General features: G+C 44.2%; 1 protein-coding gene across 7 annotated transcripts in view; it reads right to left on the reverse strand.

Moving 5' to 3' along the window:
* The window catches only part of PDE8B (phosphodiesterase 8B), a 265,665-nt gene that overhangs the window by 104,609 nt on the left and 142,733 nt on the right, over positions 1–18,323 (reverse strand). For all 7 annotated transcript variants that reach the window (XM_035714326.2, XM_035714325.2, XM_035714324.2 and 4 more), the window contains exons 5-8: positions 18,179–18,236; positions 11,179–11,267; positions 4,030–4,108; positions 444–584 (exon numbers count right to left, since the gene is read on the reverse strand). In XM_035714326.2, the coding sequence (XP_035570219.1) occupies positions 444–584; positions 4,030–4,108; positions 11,179–11,267; positions 18,179–18,236 (367 nt within the window). The remainder of the gene's footprint in view (positions 1–443; positions 585–4,029; positions 4,109–11,178; positions 11,268–18,178; positions 18,237–18,323) is intronic.

Raw genomic sequence — 18,323 nt, forward strand, 5'->3', positions numbered from 1 at the left:
GGGAGAATGAGCTATAGGTCTCTACCCAACTGTGATGAGGAAAGAGAACAGAAAAAGGGAAACTGACCAAGAATTGGGCCCTATGTAAATACTGATATGACATACTTCGAGTCACCCCAACACTGGACACACTAAAAACGTGACAGCTGCCTGGGTGGCACTCTGCTCAGAGGTAGGAATGATACTGCAGCAATGACAGGGGCATACAGTCACCCAAAGGATAAACTCTCCTTATGCAAACCCATTAGATTCTGTATCATCCTAAGTACCAGATTCATTTGGTGTCCAAAATTAACCCCAAAATGGACTTACTTTGCAAACCTAAGAGATCTTTCACTTAGTTATCCTGTTAGGAAAGAAGCTCATCTTAAAGACATGACACCTAGAACTCACAGGGAAAAAAGGCACCAGGAGGGGTTTGCAGATCTGCCTGTTTCACCCACCTTGCCTTTCTTGATGCACGTGTTGATGGTGTCGAGAAGGTCTGCCCGGTTCTTATCACTTTTGGGCAGCTCGGCGAGCTCTTTCCCCAGCAGCTCGCCTTTGTGGTAGCCCATCATCCTTTCAAAAGCCGGGTTGACATACTGTGAACAGGAGGTGGTTATAGGTCAGGGTAGGTAAGCTGTGCACCCCCACAAGTGCTTGCTGGCACCCAGAGGAACACACTGGAATATCAATAAGAAGTTCCCTAGATGAGGACTCTCTGATGTGGCTGCCAGCTGGCCCCCTCACATCACTAAGCCTCCTGGACTAGTTGCCTCACTCCCGAGCAGCAGTGTATTCACTCAGCACACCAGAGGATACTGGAAGAAATTCTTTACCAGGAGAAGAACAAGAAGCCCTCGTCTTGTAGAGCCAGCCTCTTGTGGGCCTTATTCATCCTCAATTGCCCATGAAATAAAAAACTCAAAAAATAAAAAGCAGTTAGAATAAAAATTAATTAGTTCAACAGGTCATGGGCTTGTATTAGTCACATCTCTGCAAGGCAGAGATTTGATCTCTCATGCCTCCTTTCTAATTGCCACTATCTACTAACCAACGCTATGGCTTGGGGCCACTTCCCATCTAACCTCAACGATAAATCTGATTAAACAACTTGGGCAGAAAGCAGCCCTTTCATGCTGGGCACACGTGGGCGTGAGAAGAGGTCCCCTCAGCACATTCCGAGGCGAGCAGACTAACACGTTTCTTTCCAAACTCCTGCCCAGGGCCCTGGAATTCAGAGCTTTTCCCTTGCCTGACTCCCGGCTCCCATCTCTACCCTCCAATTTCTTCTCAAAGAATAATCACCAGATGAGATGCTGAATGAGAGGGGGCAAGACAAAGAACATGGGGCAAATGTGACCGTATGGCCTCTAGGTCGTGGATTTCTCTGGACATCATGCCCATCCATCTGCTGCTTCAGACACATCCTTGCAAGCTGTCATCAGCATCACTCCTGCACTCCGCTCTGATGGCAGCGGTAAGGAGCCTGATAATGCAGGGACTCTTGGGGACCTGTTCCCTTAAGAACAAAGCCTCTACTGACACATTAAACCTGGGCACTGGAGGGGCTGGGAAGTTGCTCTGGAGCCTTAGCATGTGGCCTTGTAAGAGCGACAGAAGGGGGTAGTGGCGACATTGTCTTGGTTGATCTCCCGTCACTAACATGGGGTGTGCACCCCCCTGCAGTAGCCACGCAGCATGGCCTCTGCCCACCAGGCTGGCCTGCCCCTGCGGGCTGAGCTGCCTATGCTTTCCTCTCACCTCCGGGCCTCTGCCCACCTGCTCTCTCTACCTACAACGCTCCTTCCCCATCTCCATGCCTCGCCAAATCCCACTCACCACCCCACCCCCGCATGCTGTGCTTGACCCCCTGCCCAGTCTGAGCTGGTGCCACTCCTACAGGCTCGCATTCCCTCCCGTGAAGCTTTCTAATGACTTCTCACGCTCAGTCCAAATTTCTGTTTATTTCTCTCTCTTCCCCACTAGACATAAAAATCCCCAAGGGCAAGGCACCTTAGGCTTTCTCTCTGGATCCTCAAGACTGTCGAGTAAATATGTGATATATGTACTGTTTTCCTTGCTGACAAAATCCTCCTACATTTTCCTGTGTGTTTATTCTACCTTCATTATTAAGTTGAAAATATGGGTACAAGTCATGGCTCTCTGCTCTTGCTAGGGCTCCTGCAACCTCGGAACGCAGCAGGTACTCCGGCGCTTGGACTCTGGAGCCAACACCCTCAAGTTCAAATCCCGGCTCTGCCGATGACTAGCTCTGGGACTGGGGGCAAGCCGCTGGCCTTCCCTGGTGCCCAGCTTCCTCACCCGTAAAATGGCTCTAGTGGTAGTGCCTGGCTCATCAAATGGTCTTAAGAATTACATGAGAATGTAAAAATGCTTAGTACTGTGCCTGGTACATGGTAAGCTGCACGTAAATGTCATAAAGTAAATAGTTTAGATGGATGGACAAAAGGTAAGTACTGCTCCTAAATTGAAGTGTTCCCACTTGACCTCTGAAGCAGTGACACAGAGGCACGTGCTCTTCAGAGGCAGTGTCCGAAGGACTCTGCTATGGGGTAAGAACACATGTGAGACACCCCGTCCACGAGGACTCCTCTTGAAATGCGGGACACAAATGTCATTTTACTTCCCCCTGGCATATAATACCCTCTCTTCAACTTCTTTCTCCTTGCTTTAGAGTTTTATATTCAGATTTGTCAGTGCGTAGTCCATTTCTTCCTGTTCGTGGTAGCGTTGGGGAGGGGAGGACACTCCCACGTTACCTCCCCCAGAGATAAACCACCTGTTGCTCACTACAGAATGAAGGACTCTGTTTCCTGTTCAAGGAGTTACCAATGAGATTACAAATGGGGAAGCAGGGAGAACAGGGAGCCCCTCCTACTCATTATAAAAATCATAACCCAACAGTCCCCTGTCAAAGGGGGGTACAAAGCAAATGTGTTCCATGAATGGAACTGAGGTGCTAGCCTGGATATAAGTGAGGGGGATGTCAGTAGCAAACATGTCTCGGTCTGCAGTCCAGGATGCAGGCCTGAGTGTGTGCAGGCGGGCAGTCACAGGCAGCAACATGAGGAAGTTTTCAGACCCACCTCAAGGAGCAGCCAGAAAAATTCTATAAATACAATCAAACAGGGAACCAGGAAGGAAAGGAAGGAAAGCTCTGCAGTCAGAAAGACATGGCTATGTATTTTGGTTCCAATACTTACTAAATGGGGCTTTCCCTGAGTAAATTCCTTGATCTTGCTGGGCTTCAGTTTCCCCATCTGTATTATGGGACAGTTGTGTCTCTTTTATAGAGTTCCTGAATGTATAGGGGATAACGTTATGAACCTGTTTATGAGGGCCTAGGCAGGGCAGATGCTGAGGGTACAAGAGCAGGGTGTGTCTGTGTGCAGCGGGGGGCTCTGTCGTGAGGCACGGTCTTTGGTTTGTACTGATGACAGCAAGTGCTCCAACTGTAAACTCAGTGCCGTCATGCAAACCAACTGCAGGCAGGCCGGTATCCACTGATGGAAAAGTCTACATTTCAGACTACTGTTTAAGCATAAACGTCTTACCTTCCAACAAATATAGTAAGATGACTTTACTTCAAAAAAGCTTTCTCTACTATACACTTTTCCTTTGGAAGACAACTTTCCCATACAAGCCAGCTCTGTGATTATAAACCAACTGGAGGCAAATACATGAGTACCTTGGAAAATATTTCATTCCTAAAGGCATTTATAAGCACTTACTCTACAATTCTGACAGGTTTCCATGTAATGTAAACGCTGTCTTTACAAATCGCCAACAGATCTGCCCTACCTTGGTCAAAGAAGTCACAGGTTCTTAATCTAAATAATTTTTCATTCTTATTGCATATCTAATTCTCAAACTAAGTCCATCAGTTTTCTTTACACACTTTGATGTTTCTTTCGCCAAAGAAAATAAACAGAAATGTAAGGATTATGGCAAAGCTCCTCAATAAAGGATGGCTCAAACTTGAAAGGTTCTATTCTGACATCTCCGGGTGAAGTGTCTCCATACCTGAATCACATGGTCATCGCTTGTAATTTCTATGGCTTCGTGACAGTGGTCTAATGCTGTAAACACTGAATTACAGGCCCTGAAAGTTGCAAAAGATGGACATTAGTGCTGCTATAAAACCATCAGCATTTCATGTGTTGACTTATCAAAGTAAACAGTTGCCCAAATTCATTAAAACAATGCCCTTTTTGAAGGAAAAAAACCACGCTAGCCTTTCGAACTAAACTAGTTTGAATCAAGAATAGCAAGTATTCTGTGACTATAACACGAAGACGTGGAAACCAGCAAAGTCTTCACGTATCACAGAACAAACCACATAGGTGCTGAGTGAAACCTTAATACTGAACACGAGAGACCAGATAGCAGGAGACCGTCTCTTTAGGCTCCGTGTCTAAGTCAAAGCTGTTGTGTTTCGTTCCTCACGAACGAAATGGTCATGGAAAAGTCAAGACCCCAGCAATGAGGAGAACTTGATTAAGCCCAAATTGAATCTGAGGCATTCTGTTCGCCCTTTTGCAACAGATGAACATTTTTCTCCTCCTTTCTTACTTTCGTGACCCCTGATAAACAAGCCTTTATATGGCACTTTGCTTTCAACCACACCCACTGGCCTGACGGAGGCAGACAGGACTCAACTCCCCCCACCTGGTTAGGCGTAGAGCCCCCCAGGAGGCCCTTCTTGGTGACCTTCTTTGTCCAAGGGGAATATTTGAAATCATTTCCACTTCTCAGCTTCTTGGTTAGATTTTTCAGTACCTTCTAATCCAGTGGAGCTCTAAATACAGCAAGTAATTTACTACCTAACACAGAAAGTATGTAGCTGGTTACTAGAGCTTTGTTATTCGTACAGGCTGTTTAAAGAACCCCAGTGAGGGCTTTCTTACCCATTACAACAAAACAAAACAAAGCAAATTTACTTGATTGATGTTGCTTCTTATAAAACATACTCTGAAGATGTTATTCACTTTCCCCACTCACAGAGGCATCCAACTTTGCCATCCTGTTTTAACCTATTGACAAGGTAGAGGCAGAAAAAACTGAGTGAAGTCTGGTTCTGTATTTTGCCAGTTATGGGACCGTGGGCAACTTTTTATCCTGGCTGGCCCCCGGCTTCCCAATCTATAAAATGAGAACAGCAACACCCATTTTACAGGTTGCTGAAAAAATCAAAATAGTTTATGTGAGGCATTTCTCAAAGTGCTATGGATAATGTAGGAATTCAGCATATAGTCCTTATTATTATTTGTAAGACCCCAGAGCAGTATTTCCTTACTCTCCAACACTTTCAAAGGGCTTTGGTGAGAAGAAAAGTGAATCACAACCTATCTCTTCTCAGGAGTATACTCAAAATATCTAACCAAAAACCGTATTCAAGAATAGCAAGGTAATCAACACGAGGAGTAAAAGATCTTAGCACATTGAAGGGTACAAGAGTCCTACAGTTGTGGAGACGAAGGTAACCAGTATGGGTGAGTAATAAGCGATCACCATAGGGTGAGCTGAGAAGGTAAGCCTAACTTCTCTGAGATTCCTGAAGGGTCCAATAGGTTTTCTTATTTAAACTGCTCCAGTCTAACTAATTTGAACCATGTACTGTCTTAACCATGTATCTGTAAACACAATCTTTTAAAATAAGAAAAAAAGAATAAAAGAGGATTTTAAATTATTACCAAAGTCACTACTAACTTGCTTTTCACAGAGACAAGAGCTAGTCTTATCAGTAGTATTTTCCTGGCATGTGGGTCCAGAACCCAACCTGGCAGCACAGAAGAGTGTTTCCCTTCCTCCAGGAGTCTGATGAGGAAAAGCACACTCTGTGTGGAATAATCCCTACATGTGAGAGCTGGATAATCAAGCTATAACACACTTTATCAAATGATCAATTCCTCTGTTGCCCATTTTGTGAAAGTGTATGTACGCCTCACCTAAGCATTTAAACAGGTACTTTCAGAGTATTAGTGCTTTTGTCGATTCAAGAGCTGCCCTTATGTAAGACTTTAAAGTGTAAAATCTTCAGTGTGATGGCCAATGGAACAAAGCAAATTGTTATCAAGACTCAAGGTAGGAGACCGTGAGGAGGGCCAGCAGACTGTTTTCTCCCAGTGACATGCTGGACTGCACCATGTAGTCCTAGGCTTTAAACCAATTTAGTTGATGGTTCTACTTAAATAAACCTGCAGCAAAATGAGGTAATCAATTTAAATCATGTTCCTAGAGTTTGGGAATTTAATTGCTTGCATTAATTATTAATACTCTTCATGCAGAAGAGCCTTAGCTGTATTAATTTTCTGTTCCTAGGAATCATGTAACTATAGCTCAGATACAATTTTTTATCTTTCAGGTTGAAAAGTTGAAAAACTGGAAAAAGCTCAAAGGGAAGGTAAACTTGATACGGAAACCCATGAAGTACAGGCCATGGAACCACTTCTCCTCACCTTCTAAAAGACCCTTTAAGTTTCTCAATGGACACTGCAAATATTACAGGGGTCCTAGCAGGACGTCGACAAAGAACAGTGGTGTGATGGGGTGCCGAGTGAATCCGACTGAACAACAGGATGCCTGAATCCCTCTCCAAAACTGCCACCAACATACTGGGTAGCTATGATCATCTCAAGAGTCTCCCTGGCTCTCACTGTTTTCCTCTGTCACTGGGGCTGGGATGGTTGATTTGCATTATCTCCTGGATCCTTAACCAAGGATACCCTAGAATCTACTCAAAACACACGCAAATTGAGGCTGCCTGCAACAAGGTAGGACTGTGCAAGGTGGTGGCTTTAGGGAAACCTATATTTGAACCTAAATCCATATCCCAGGAGGTCCAGGAGGAGCAGGAAAAGGGAAGGGGAGGCAGCCAGGGTGGTCACAGACGTGTTCTTGGTCAGCATCAGTCCTGGGTTGCAATGCCACAGGGACCACTTACTTTCAGGTTTCACAGCTTGGACTCTATTCCTGGAGCACAGGGCCTGTCACCCGGGCCCATGCCAGTATAAAGTGCTCTAAAAACTACTTTATACTTAAAAACTATCTACTGATAGTGAATAGTGTAGCATTCCATGGAATACAAGGTTCTATCCCTCAGAGACTTTGATTCTTTTTGAAATTGAGGACTCCTACCATCTTAAGACTGGGAATCAACTAAACATGATGATTTGGGTCTAAGTCCTGGCCAACAGATATCAACTAATATGAAATAATTGCTGGTACTGTGTTAGTATAAACTGATCAGTTTAAATTCTGGGTAAGCAGCTAAATCTTATCTGCATTTTGGATAATATAGCTCTTTTCACAGAAAGGAGATGGAAACATTAGTAGAGGTAAGTGGTCATCATTCACCCCATATTTCCCCAGGCAGTCCCCATTTCATGAGTTGTCCTATTTGATAAGGTAATTGATCAAGCATATGGAGATGTGATTTATTTCTTCTCTGTAGAAATTATCATGGAATTTTAAAATTAAGTAATTGTTTGATCACATAGTCCTCCTTTTTTTTCTTGGCTAAATATGATTACCACACACCAAGACCTGGACAAAAGGGTCTACCTTCAACATTTGACATCATCCTTGCAGTACAGACTGTCCTTGCAGAATGCTAGTAATGTCACATATTTAGCTGCAGCTGGGGGAGGAATTGCAAAGAAAAGTATTATATAATTAGACTATAATTATTCTGGCATTGTATAATAAAAAGCCTCATTTTTCCCATCTGCAGAGAGTGACAGAGTTGCCTGCCTGACTCTGAGATGCAGGTGGGTTCTTTAGATGTCCTTGAATGCGGAGGGAGCTGAGGAGATGATAGAATGGGTCATTCACCCTGACCACTGGGCCACAGGGTATGCAGAAAGAGTCACACCATGCACACACACCCTTCTCCAAAAAAGGGAAGGAAGTTAGAGATGCTTGAGGCAGAACCAGCCAAAAAGCAATGGAAGAAAGTGACCACTTGGTCCATCTCTGGTCTGCGAAGAACACTTCCTTTCCTTTCCCCATTGCAGGGGGCTGCTCTCTAGCTGGCTGCTCATGCCAGGGAAGAGAGGCTCCTTACCAGCCAACCTTAAGCCGCTGTGGAAAGGGATCCGCACATGGGGTAAGCCTACCTTCCTGGCATCACTGCCTGCCTGGGCCAGGTCCATTCACCAACTTCTCACTGATTTGCATTGCTACCTTTAGCCTTTTCATCATGCCCTCCACAATGGGTCCAACTCCTCCAACCAGCTCCCATGCTATCCAGGGGTGAGAAGTTCCAGGATTTACATAGTATTATGTACTTAGAACCTGGCCAAGTTTTGAATCTGTTGAGACCTTTCAAGAATGTTCAGGGCCCTGGCTCTAAGCAAATTTCATCAGCACAATAACCAGCCCTTTCTTTTAACCCTTGCACTTGCTGAGGATGTTTATTTCAAATAGCCAGACCTGCCTTTGCCCTGCTGGCAACCAAGGCACCTCTGACATCCTACATGGGCCACCACATGGAATGTGGCTGAAGAAAACTCCAAACTCAGTTACTGAAAATTATATGAGGGAATCACCTATCAAAGCAGTAAGGGGACAGCCATTCATTTCTGCTGCAGATAATGCACAGTTGAAGAATTAAAACGAAACCCCTCTTTTTCTAATCCTATCTATTGTGAAAACATCGAAAAGTAGTCTTTTATATCAGATAAAGGGCTAGTTTCCAAGATCTATAAAGAACTTATTAAACTCAACACCAAAGAAACAAACAATCCAATCATGAAATGGGCAAAAGACATGAACAGAAATCTCACAGAGGAAGACATAGACATGGCCAACATGCACATGAGAAAATGCTCTGCATCACTTGCCATCAGGGAAATACAAATCAAAACCACAATGAGATACCACCTCACACCGGTGAGAATGGGGCAAATTAACAAGGCAGGAAACAACAAATGTTGGAGGGGATGCGGAGAAAAGGGAACCCTCTTACACTGTTGGTGGGAATGTGAACTGGTGCAGCCACTCTGGAAAACTGTGTGGAGGTTCCTCAAAGAGTTAAAAATGGACCTGCCCTACGACCCAGCAATTGCACTGTTGGGGATTTACCCCAAAGATACAGATGCAGTGAAACGCCGGGACACCTGCACCCCGATGTTTATAGCAGCAATGGCCACGATAGCCAAACTGTGGAAGGAGCCTCGGTGTCCAACGAAAGATGAATGGATAAAGAAGATGTGGTTTATGTATACAATGGAATATTACTCAGCTATTAGAAATGACAAATACCCACCATTTGCTTCAACGTGGATGGAACTGGAGGGTATTATGCTGAGTGAAGTAAGTCAGTCGGAGAAGGACAAACATTATATGTTCTCATTCGTTTGGGGAATATAAATAATAGTGAAAGGGAATATAAGGGAAGGGAGAAGAAATGTGTGGGAAATATCAGAAAGGGAGACAGAACGTAAAGACTGCTAACTCTGGGAAGCGAACTAGGGGTGGTAGAAGGGGAGGAGGGCGGGGGGTGGGAGTGAATGGGTGACGGGCACTGGGGGTTATTCTGTATGTTAGTAAATTGAACACCAATAAAAAATTAAAAAAAAGAAAAAAAAGAAAAAGAAGTCTTTTTATCCCTGACTCAAAACAGTAGAGACCCCAAGGAATAAAAGCAATATACGACATACATAAATTGCTGAAGGCAATGCAGTTTTCTTGAAAAATTCTATAAAGTTCTCTGAAGCTAATACAAGGATACAAAAAAAAACCAAGGGCTTTAAACTTCACTTATATATTCAAAAATCCTTAGTAATATTCCTCACTAAAGACTGCTAAACTAGCTGAATTTCCACTAGTTTGACTTAAAAAAAAAATACTTTCCTAAGAAAGTGACTGTTTATCCCCACATTATTATTTCTTCCTCTTCTTCTTAAGATTTTATTTATTCGTGAGACAAAGAAAGAGAGCATGAGTGGTGGTGGTGTGTGTGGGGGTAGGGGGCAGGTTGCAGAGGCAGAGGGAGAAGCAGATTCCTTGCAAAGCAGGAGCCCGATGTAGGCTTGATCCCAGGACCCTGAGATGAGGATCTGAGCAGAAGGCAGAGGCTTAACTGAGCCACATAGGCACCCTTCCCAACACTATTTCTTAAAGCTCTGTATCCATCAAAAAAGTTACTTCCCTAACCAGGGTAAACCCCAAAAAAGCCTGCCTTTGTGGTTTACTTCCATTTTACTTCCAAGGATGGCAGAAAAAAAAATTAAGTTTACAAATGGTTTGTCCTCTTTGGATGTAAATTAAGTAATCAAGATAAGTATAGTCATTTTCAATGAGATGCTATCTTATTTTTCACTGAGCCTGAAACCATCATGAACTCTGGGTTGGCCAGACAGAGAAACCGTGCCAAGGACCTTCTGGCATCCATACAGCCTGGAGCTGCTAAAGACTGCCCCCACTACCTCCAGGGGCTATAGGTTGACAAGAGCTTCCTCGCTGCCCTTCTCTCTACTTGAGGGGGATAGTTTGAAGGAATTGGGGTCTGAGAGTGTGGTAGAGTGGGGCTGTGCAAAACCAGGCATGAGCTAAGGCCCTAATATCCCCAGACGTCCCAGAAGCAGAACATCCCACCAGCACCTCAATGCCTACACAATCCCATCTCAGAAGTGAGCATCATGAAAAGCCTGCTTTTAAAGCATATACGCCTGTAAAGAGACTTAAAATTTCTTGAAAATACTTCCTCACGTGTTGAAGTGACAAACAGACCTCATGAAATTGCTATCATGGTTACACAGCAATTATTAGGGTTAGCATAGTAAATATACCCATTGGTTTGCCCCTATTCATACCAATCCAAGCAGGAATTTATAAATGTTAAAGTACTAAATAGAAACTAATCCTTAAAGGCTTACTCGTAATCTCAATTTAAGTACATGAAAATTATACAGTACTCTTCCTGGAGTATGATTTTAAAACTGCTGTAAATAGTGGAAAATATTGTACAAAACAAGAAATGCTTTCTCATTTATTTCATTTAAGCAAAGGGCTCCTAGGTTAGATTTGGCCATTTAACCAACTACCATCACCTGTTTAACAGTTTCAAAATCTCTGGGGTTCAGCTAGGAACCTGTGAACAGCAGCCTGATGACAAAAGCTTCTATACAACACTGTTAACCTTGTGTTCCTTCTTATTTTGCTACCTACCGTAATTTGAACTGTGAGCGAACTTCCCCGTGTTCTATTTGAATCAGTTCATTATAGCAAGCAATTATGCTGCTATTCTCCATAAATCTCTGAAAAGAAAACAAAGATAACAGGTAAGACATACAATTACTTCTTAAGTAGTCAAATGAATTTAGTTTTTCCCACCCCAGGTAACTCTGTTACATAAGACAACTTGAGAAGTTGAAAGGAGTTGAGATAAAAAAAAAAAAAAAAATAGTAGTCAAGCTGTTTGCAATGCTTGTTTAAATGTATGAGAAACAGACCAGATTATACTATATATTTAACTCCCTTGATAACAAAGGTGGGGTAAAACTTCATTATGAATACTCACAGGAAAATAAACACACAAGGGCACAGGCTACCTCCTCAATCTCGTTAATTACTGGAACACGTTTGCTTCACATAACACTATGCAAGGTCTTCTAAAACCCAACACTGGACATGTTCAGCATGTGCCACTGAATGAATGATCCTTTTCAAGGCAAGAGACCCCGTCTTGCTTACTTCCTCATCTTCTGATTGCCAACTGCACCCTCCTCTTCTGTCCCACCCCCCCACCCCCCCACACACAGACACACACACTTCCATGCATCTAAGGTGGATGGCTTCTCCCTTGGGGAATAACTCAGGTCACCCACTATTCCAGGGGGAGGCTGGTAGGGGGTAAGCAAAAGGGTGAAGCCGTGAACACACACAGAAGAGAAATACTTTCTCTTTTTATTACAAAGCACAGCTAAACATGGTTAGGTTCAGGCTGAACTTCTGGATGGGTGAAAATTATGTAACAGCCTGTAGCCAAGCTCTGAGCATTGTTAGTGGATGCTTTCTAAGATACTAAAAAGGATCTGTGATAAAAATAAATTTCAAAAATATTGCATTAAACACAGTTGGGCAGGTTTCCTTTTTTAAGACACAAACTTTAGTAGTTAACTTTTGTTGCCTGTTTTTAATTATAAAAGTCAAGCACATTAAGATGTATAAATTCAGAAAAATATAAAGAAAAAAACCCCAAGTCACTGATAATGTCAAAAGCTAGAGATATCATTACATTTGGTTTATTTTCCTTTTTTAAAAAAATAAATTTATTTTTTATTGGTGTTCAATTTACCAACATACAGAATAACACCCAGTGCTCATCCCGTCAAGTGCCCCCCTGAGTGCCCATCACCCATTCCCCCCCACCCCCCGCCCTCCTCCCCTTCCACCACCCCTAGTTCGTTTCCCAGAGTTAGGAGTCTTTATGTTCTGTCTCCCTTTCTGATATTTCCCACACATTTCTTCTCCCTTCCCTTATATTCCCTTTCACTATTATTTATATTCCCCAAATGAATGAGAACATACACTGTTTGTCCTTCTCCGATTGACTTACTTCACTCAGCATAATACCTTAGGCTCCAAAGCCTATATGTATGTAGATACGTAATACATTGATTACAATATATAAAATCAGTATATAAGATCATAATATATTTTCACTTCTACTTCTAATTACTAACTTACTGAGATTTTATTTTTCTTTAGATCCAAGAACTAAACATTGTAGTATTTAGTGAACAATAGCTTTCTACAGGTGATGGTTTCTAAACACTGGAACCCTTGGTTTGTACATAGCTGGCACTTAATGAGTGTGTTTGTAGTCCAAAGGCACAAGATTCTACTACCTCTCTCTGGAGGATTTTCCAGGCTATACTTAACTCATATTACTGAAATGATGTGAATGAATCAAAAGTAGTGGCCTTCAAACTTCAATATGCTATGAATCATCAGGCATTCTGCTAAAAATGTAGATTCCTGGGCCCTACGTTCAGATATTTAAGCATGTTTCTTTAGGCCAGAACTTCTCAGAGCATTCAATATGCTCATTTGCAATGTTGCTAGTGTACACTGTGTATTTCCAGGGGTGGGAAGAACAAGAACAGAGTTCTCACTGATTTCCCAAGCTTATTTGACCACAGACGCCTTTTTTTCCTGGAACATCAGTGCTCCACGGTACAGTTTGGGAACCACTACTTTAGTGGCCCCAATGTGGCATTTGGGGTTAAATAACACATTGTTCCATCTTAACTTTGTCATGACTATGAGCTCTGGCAAACTATTTAGTTATTTTGGGCCTGTTTCCTCCTCTGCAAAAATGGAGAAAATATTAAATCTCTCGAGTGTAGATTAAGTAAATTCCCTCAAATGGAGTCTGACAAATAATCCATCTTAGCTCTCCACTTTCTCCTCCATGGGAAGCCTCCTCAGGAAAGAGGGCCAACCTATGTACCCCTGACAGGCCTAGCTTGTTGCAGTTCACCTAGTAAGTGCTCCACGAACACCTGTTAAGTGTCCTCTCAAATAAAAAGGAGCACAGAAATGTTCATAGAGATGGTGTTGCAATTGCCCTTTGCTAAGTGCGATACTGGTTTGTCAAAGGCTCGGAGGGCACTGAGCACCCTGCAATTGGCAGTCTACATGTGGCTGCTGAAGCTTCCAAGAGAGCTGCTGTGGACTATCTGTTCCCGGATCCCCATTCGGGGACCCACAGGCTGATGCAGTGGCCAATCAGCTAGCAACACAGAGCTGAGCTTCAGCAGATGATTTCACACAAACAAAACAACCCAGAGATGAGAAACAACCTCAAGGAAGGCAAGAATAGCTGGCGTGTTTGCAAGGGTGCTGAGGGAGAAAGCTGCCAAAGACAAGATTTTACCCAAAAAAGGACACTAGCCACCTGGGGCAGCTTTTGCTGATCCCAAGCCACAGTAACTCAGGAGGGGAAAGGCTCAGTAGGTACGGTGTGCTTCCCACAAAGCAGCTCAAGCTATCTGGGGGCACCCTGACCTGGCTGGCACACGGCCTTGGTCAGCCCCAGCCTAAAGATTACCATGTGTTCCCTGACAGGTACCATTTGTCACGTTCCCAAGAAGGTTGCTATCTAAGTAGCTGACTGCAAAAAGCAGCACCATATCCCGACAAAGGAAAATGAAACAGCTAGAGCAGCACTAACAGGTTACAAGACAAAAAGCAAACAGGGGACTTTACCTCCTTAATCTGCTTAGTGGCATTGGCATGCAGAGAGGGCCAGGTGTTTCTCCTGGTATTAAGTGTGCGATCTTAGCCCTCCAGCCAATCTCTAAACCAATCAGAGGCAGGATCAATGAACTAAAAGCTGAATTCCAGGACAGTTAACAGCACCTACGAGGCTCCTCATTGACAGGACCTACAGTGTATCCTGTCATTCTCTCAGTTCCCAGATAATGAGGAAAACCCCGGCATCCTCATGCTCCCATATATCCTACCCCACAGGTAAAGAACAATGTTGGTATGTGGGTCAACATTTAACCTAAAATTTAGGAAACCTGTGAATAATTCTACATTGTTTCTCAGAAAATGAGAAAAAAATATCTCAGTCTCAGCCACACGGCTTGACCATTTTCCTTTTGCAACTTTCCATTCCAAAACTCAGAAGCACTGTCTTAGGCATTCTCATTAAGACACGGCACCTAAGAATAGTGTCCAGAACCAAAGCACCTTTGAGAAAGGCGATGGGAAAAATTGCCAGGAGAGTAAGTGACGCTGCTAAAGAGAAACTCTCAGGCAGCCCCGGTGGCACAGCGGTTTGGCACTGCCTGCAGCCTGGAGTGTGACCCTGGAGACCCGAGATCAAGTCCCATGTTGGGCTCCCTGCATGGAGCTTGCTTCTCCCTCTGCCTGTGTCTCTGCCTCTCAGTCTCTCTCTCTCTGAATAAAATAAATAAATCTTAAAAAAATAAAAATAATGAGAAACACTCATTTCTCCCATATAGTGAACCAGTCTGCGACTTCCGCAAGCACTGTGACTTCCACACTGAAGCATACCGAAGCGCAAAACCACCACGTCACACAGGCAGTTCCTGCTTCTCCCAGGTCTATGACAAGGATTTTTTTTTTTTTAAACCCAAGATAGCAAAGCAGTATTATATATCTGGATCTAACCTATTGGGTGTCTCCTGAGCCTCATGGATTTGGAAGTCCATTTCTCTCCCCAGATTCATAAGTTTCCAGCCATTATTGTTTTAAATATACTTTCTGTTCCTCATTTTTCTCCTTCTGTAATACCTATAATGACAATATTATGTGGTTTTTGGTTTGTTTGGTTGGTTGTTTTTGGTCCACTGTGTCCCATGATTACCGTAAGCTTTCTTCACTCTTTCTTTTTTCTTTATGCTCCTATAATGGGGTAATTTTCTATCCTCCAGGTCACGGATTCCTTCTTCTACATGGTCAAGCCTACTTTTGAAACCTGCTTCTGAATTCTTCAGTTATTGTGTTGCTCCATTCTAGGATTTTCCCTGTTCGGTTTTTTTTTTTTTTTTTTTTTTTTTTTGGATGGCTGCTATTTCCTCAGCAAACTCCTCATTTTATTTGTGCAATTGTTTTCCTAATTCCATTAGCTATTTGTGTTTTCTTGCAGTTCACTCAACTTCCTGCAGAGGATTATTCTGAATTTATTGCCAATTCATAGATCACCATTTCTTTAATGTCAGTTACTGGGGCTTTATTAGTTTCCTTTGGTGGTGTCCTATGTACTCCATTTTTCATGATCCTTGGTTCCTCATATTGGTATCTGCATTTGAATAACTGGGCTAAGCTTAGAGATGTTATAGGTTTGCTTTGGCAGAGACCATTCTTCATCAGTCAGCTCAGTTTGGGTTTCTGAGTGTGATTTCTGGTAATGACCTTGGGCAGGGGGAGCCTGCTATTATAGCCTATTTCAGGGCAAGGCAAGTGTTCAAACTCTCCGGAGGAGTTAGAGGTGTGTGCTACTGGCTGAGGACAGCTACCTAGGACTGCCAACTTGGTTCCCTACCCAAGTGAAGCTATAGGATGGGTTTTAAAGTCAACTGAAGTTCCTGGTCAGGCTTACTAGATGGTCAGGTCTGGGGACTATATTCAGTAGTAGACGAAGCTAGGAACTGGCAGGGAAGCAGGATGGGACCCAAGAGCTGCATAGCTCATTTTTTAGCGACCCAAATTAGGCCAGAGCGTGCACTGATTTCCTGGCCAGGTGAAGCCACCAGGCTTGCCCTATACTCTGTGTCCAAGTACCACTGGATGTAGGGCTGCCGAATGGGCCATGCGGCTTCCTGTGTGCTCTGGTTAGGTTCCCAGGTTGGACAGGCTAAAGGCTGCACTCAATGATGAGTGGGGCTGTGAATTGTTTCCTGCCCCCAGCACAGTCGGAGAAGCAGCTCTAAAGCTAGTAAAACTTAACTCAAGCAGACCTGCTTGCCTTGCCAAGTTCCCTGACTGAATAGGGCCAGTGGCTTTGTTATGCAAACTATCAGTTCTGCTGGCCTGCCCCTCCACTCAAGTGCTTTGGGGCCACACAGCTGCCAGGAGTTATCCTTAGCCATTCTGGGCAGAAGGGGCTGGAAGACACGCCAAAGCCAGTGCGGCTAGGTCTCCCCTTCCCTACCTGGGCAAGAAGAGGAGGGGTCACTCCAGGCTACTCTGAATTTTCCAAACGTGCTCTGCAGGTTGGGAGAGGCTGGGAGCTACCCTCAGCTTCAGCTATGAATTAATCCCTCTGCCTGTGCATAATAAGTAGCACAGAAACACTCCAGGCTGGGTATGGCCTTTATTCTTGGGACAATCAGCTCTGCGTGCCCCCCTCTTAGCTCAAGAGCCACCTGGCTGTATTGTTTCCAGGAGTTGTTGCCAGCCCTTCCGGTCAGACAGGGCCTGAGGCCACACCCCATGGTGGCTGGGATTCCATCCCTTGCCCTGGCAAGCCATTTATAGAACCAGCCCAACTCCTCATCTGAGGATCCAGATCCAGTCGATCTGTATACTGCAGAGTTCCCCGGTCAGAGTGCACCCGTGACGCGGTTTTTTGTTTTGTTTTTGTTTTTTGTATATTTTTTAATTGGAGTTCGATTTACCAACATATAGCGTAACGCCCAGTGCTCATCCTGTCCAGTGCCCCCTCATGATGCGGTTCTGCGCATGAGCAAAACCACCGCTCGGGGTTACTACTTGGGCACCACAGGTATGAGCCTGGTGGGCCAAGAACCACATGCTGGTTGTTGCCAGCCCCACCCCCCTTCTTGGTGACAGTCAGATTCCCAGCGGTTGAGCCACACGGACCCCCCTGCAATTCCTGTGGCGCAAGAGCAGAAGAGGGGCTCCCACAAAGCAACCCTTAATGCTGAGGTAAGGGAGCTCATTGTCACCACGGGGTTCTCTTTCCATTAGAAGATGAGGGGAGACTTCTCTGTATGGGTTCGCACTGGCCCAGGGGAGCAGGCACTGTGGAACTTTCTTGTACCCTGCTTACACAGTCTGACCTGGTCTCTGCAATGCAGGGGGTGCTTGAGCCTCAGTTCCCTGCCCCAAGATTCTCTCAGCAGTCTCTTGTTCTTGAACAGTTGCTGGTCTTGTGAGGAGGGAAGTCAGGAAGAAGCGGAGTCTCTGTTAGTGACATCACCCCTGGAGTAATGCATCTTAAGCTTGAACATCACTGTTATGCACGTAGCTGTCACTCAGAGAACTTCTCTCTGCTGTCATTTACCATTTAAACCAGGAGTTCACAGATGTGAAAGCCATCGTGGGCCTTTCCCTGAGGTACAAGCTCTGGCCAGGCCCTCATGATCACAGAGCCCTGGATGCCAATTTGGTGGACTTAACTCTATCTAATACTCACGTATATTGAAACTCACTGGCTGGACTCATTTAAGTGAGGTCACTTTGGGACTACAGAGTTTTGAGCTGGTACAGTAAGATGTGTTTTTAGGCCATTTACAGTTCTGTAACTAGGATGCATGAAGTTATGAAGGAAAAAGCTTGACTAGCAGTTGCTTGTTACCCTCCTGAAAGTTACTTCCTTTCCCTCACAGTCCTGGAACTCAACTCTCCTAAAGCTTATCCATGGCTATATGGCTGAGCTGTTATGCGACAGTCACGGGTGAGGTGTCAGTACGGGAGAGAGATGTCGAGTTACCTCCTACATACATACCCTGTTGAAGCCTGCATGCAGGAGAGGGAGCACTGAGGTCTCTTCACGGTCACCCGATCTGCAGCAAAGCAGAAAATCCAGTCACTCAGCAGATACAAACCAGGCTTCCTCACACTGAAACATGGAGAGAGAGCCATGAGGCAAG

The sequence above is a fragment of the Canis lupus genome, chromosome 3 (assembly GCF_003254725.2).
Source record: "Canis lupus dingo isolate Sandy chromosome 3, ASM325472v2, whole genome shotgun sequence".
Classification (NCBI taxonomy): domain Eukaryota; kingdom Metazoa; phylum Chordata; class Mammalia; order Carnivora; family Canidae; genus Canis; species Canis lupus.